Source organism: Petaurus breviceps, unplaced genomic scaffold, assembly GCF_028583685.1.
Source record: "Petaurus breviceps papuanus isolate PSGF00001 unplaced genomic scaffold, PetGlider_PUasm1.0 558, whole genome shotgun sequence".
Lineage (NCBI taxonomy): Eukaryota > Metazoa > Chordata > Mammalia > Diprotodontia > Petauridae > Petaurus > Petaurus breviceps.
In genome coordinates, this window is record NW_027186376.1 from 2642055 (window position 1) to 2645831 (window position 3777).

Below are 3777 nucleotides of genomic sequence, written 5' to 3' on the forward strand. Positions count from 1 at the left end.
CCTTCCCTTCCCTTCCCTTCCCTTCCCTTCCCTTCCCTTCCCTTCCCAAATATAAGTAACCATTGGTAACTCCCATTTCTATGGTCCTTTAAAGGTTACAAATCACTTTCCTCATGGCCGTGGAAGGAAGTGTAGACAGATTCATTTTAAAGGCAGGGAAGTCAAGACTTAGGGAGGGTTAAGAGATTTCCTTGTAAGCACATTACTCCCTGACTCCAAGGCTAGTCCTCTACATTTTAGATTAAATTAGACCATTCTCTATTCACTCCAGGTGAGAGGAGTGGGTTGTGCAAATGCCCAGAGGTGGGAGATGTTGACATGTCAAGTTTGGGAAACAGCTTGACTGGAGTCTAAAAGTGTGGACACAATTCAGTTTGGATAGAGTGTAGAGAATAATGGCACAGCTGTAAAGAGAAGTTGGAACCAGCTTGTGAAGGGCTGTTTTCAACTGCTAGGCTAAGGCACTGGACTAGGAAAACTCTGAGGTTCCTACTGTCTTTTGGAATGATTGAGACAGCCCTGGGTTTGGAGACAGTAGATGCGGATTCTGCTTCTGACTCTGCTGCTTACTCCCTGGGTAATGTGGAAGGCAGCTTTTCCCCTCTGGACTGCAGCTTACTCCTCTATAAAATGGGGACCTTGGACCTCTGTCAGGCCCCTTCCAGGTTTCATGGTTCTACATTCTAAGTTCTCCTTTTGCTCTAAACCCTATGATTTGAGAGTCTATGATTCATTAACCCATAAAGCAGGAGTGGTTCCTATAGTGCCTGTTGCTTTAACTTCCCTTCAACTTGGAACATTCTTGGATTTTCCATTGATCTCTTCTTTAATGTTTCATAGTTCTAGGTTCTAAGTTCTCTTTCTCTTCTAAACCCTATGGTTCTAAGGGTCTATGAATCATTAACTCACAGTGAGTGAGTGCTTCCTATGCTGTTTGTAGCTCTAAATATTATTCATTTCTTCTGCCCCTTCAGGGGGAATCTATGCTGGTGATACTTTCAAAGTTTTCACTATCTGAACACAGCTCCTTGGAAGCCTCATGGAGCCCCAGCGCATGGCTTCCTGAAATAAATTACAACATCAGAGGGGCATCAAAATACTCAAGGAGACAGCCTGGTACTGTGGGAAAGGCTGGACTGGGGGCAGGACCCTTGGGAGTCTGGTGGGGGGTAGGGCCTCTTGTTCGGGCCATCGGTGTTCTTTATGCCATCTACCTTGTGTTTTCATCTCCCTGTTAAGTTCTTTATCTCTTTTGGACTCTCCACTTGACTCTTGGGTTCTTTCTTCCTTGTGTTTTTCTCTTTTAGAAGATGATCTTGCCTCCTGCTTTAGTGAAATTGAGGTCACTCTAGGGAGCTCCCTCCTCTCCTCCCTCCCATTTTCCAATATCTCCAGGGTTATCATCCATTCTTGTCTTTCCCTTTGCCCACAGCAACTAGAGATCTCACTGCTGGCTTTATGTCCCTAGTGCCTAGCACTGTGCCTAGAGCTTAGTCAATGCTTGTTGATTTCATAATTGAGAAGCTTGGGGACTGAGTTCCTAGAAGTGGTTTTGTTATGAACTTACTGTATAGTATTGGGAAAGTGATTTCTTCTCCATAGGACAGTTTCTCCATTTGTAAAATAAGTAGGTTGAAGCAAGTCAAGGTCTATGTTCTGGGATAACCTGAGATTTCTCTCAGTTGTCAGAGGGAAACATTCATCCAAAGGCTTTTGTGTTTCTTTGGAGCTTCCCCCTTCCTGGTGAAGTGACATTTTCCAATGAGACCAATGTCCTCTGACTATGCTAGTGGTGCCATTTTGGGTCGGGCTGGGCACATGTTAACTCTGGTGTTTTGATTTGTGTGTTCTCTGGATGCTGAGGCAGAGATGGGTGGAGCTTTTGCTATGAGTTTATGGAAATAGGATCCATTTGAAGCTGGAAGTCCATGTTTCTGGCAGATCTATAAGTAAGTACCTGCTTGCTTATCCAGTCCCCATGAAGTGTCTTCTCTAGGACAGAATAGCCTGCTTGACTCTGGAGGAGATACAGAGATGGGAAAGGTGTGGCTGCTGCCCTCACTGGCTTTCTCTTCACACCCCTGTATGAATGCCAAGGGGAGCTGCTGAGGTTAGGCATGGTGGTGGTGATGGTGGTGATGATGGTGGTGATGGTGGTGATGGTGGTGATGGCAGTGATGGTGGCAGTGTCAGGGTGGGGTTATTTTCATTTCTGGTCCTTTGTGTCCCTGGTTTGTAGCCATTGTTCTTGCCTACGCCTGTCCAAAGTACCTTCTTTCATAACTAATACACTTAAGTCATGGCTAGATCCACTGTCTTTGTCTTACTGCTCAGTCAATCAATCAATCAACAAGCACTGTGCCAGATGCTGGTGATACAGAGATAAAATCCAAATGGTCCCTGCCCTCAAGAGAAGGTGATAAATCAGATTACAAACTCCTTGAAGGCAGGCTTTGTCTCACCTAAAAGTTGGGCAAAACTGTGCTTTTTACCCATAGTACCTGCTTAGGAAATGTTTGTTGAGCGAATGCTGATGGTATGTGTGTGTGTGAGTGTTGTGTGTGTATGTGTCTAGTGTGAAGGACATATCCTTGAAGGTAATAGAAGGCACATAATAAGCTCTATTCAATTGTGAAATGGCAATGCATAGTAATGATAGTTTCAAAACAGAGGCAGAATTGACCTTGGAGTCAGAAAGGCCTGGTAAAGGTGTATTTCTGACCCATCCTGAATGTGTGAGCCTGGACAGGTCCCTTATTCTCTCAGGACCCCCAAGTAGAGTGGGTGCTGACCCCACTGATGAACAGAAAGTCTGGATTAAAATGTGTATGGGCTGTCCCAAAAATAATAGTGCAGTTTTAAGCTTTAATGGCTGGAACATCCTGTGTATGTATATTTTGTATGTGTGTATATGTATCTATAAATATACATGTGTTTTATTTTGTATATGTATGTATGTGTGTGTGTGTGTGTGTGTGTGTAGAAATGGAGAGACAGAGACAGACAGGAGTGTAGAGAATGAGAGGCTAGGGCAGACCCAAAGAGCTTTACAAAGTGAGATAAAGGAAGAGTCATTACTTTACCCAGAGGAGAGCTCTCAGGGAAGGCTTCCCTGAAGTAGGTGACATTTACACTGGCCTTTAAAGGAAGGCTGCTTGGGTTCCAAGACTGTAGCTTGGGGAGGGGAGCAGAGGTTTGGGGGCATTCCATGAATGGGGAGACATATCAGTCAAGATCCAGAGAGAGGAGCATCTCTGGATAGGTACAGGAGACTGCCCTGGGCCCCTGACAGCAGTTGAATGGAGAGGTTTTGGGAGGGATGGGGATTAGGACTCTTCCTGTGACTTCATTAGAGGCAGGAGCTCTCCCAGGAGGACAAGCCCTCCATCAATGCAGGTTGGCACCCATTCTCTAACTTAGAGTGTTGCTTGGGACACGAAGAGATTAAGTCACTAGCCAGAGACTGAACCTAGGTGTCTTTGACCCCAAAGTTGGCTTTCTCTTCTTTATGCCATGCTATCTTTTAGAGGCCTGAATGCCAGACTAATAAGTTCCCTCTGTTCCTTTTGTTTTTCAGAATTTTCAGATTTGGAATTATTAGGTCTTTATGAAAATGAAAGGAGGGGAAAGGATAGCAAGGTAGGTGTTTCTGAGCCTTGTCCTGCCCTTATGTTTCTGATTCTTCTATGTGCCTGTTTCAGTCTTCCTTGCAAACAGGTAATGAGTTCACTCATTCATTCATTCATTCATTCATTCATTCATTCATTCATTCATTCA

The 3777-nt window shown here is 44.5% G+C and overlaps 1 protein-coding gene across 1 annotated transcript in view; it reads left to right on the top strand.

Moving 5' to 3' along the window:
• Nucleotides 1-2117: 2117 nt before the first annotated feature.
• Nucleotides 2118-3777, top strand: part of EFCAB6 (EF-hand calcium binding domain 6) — a 195544-nt gene continuing 193884 nt past the window's right edge. Inside the window, exon 1 of the mRNA XM_069102833.1 lies at nucleotides 2118-2194. Within this exon, the coding sequence (XP_068958934.1) occupies nucleotides 2118-2194 (77 nt within the window). The remainder of the gene's footprint in view (nucleotides 2195-3777) is intronic.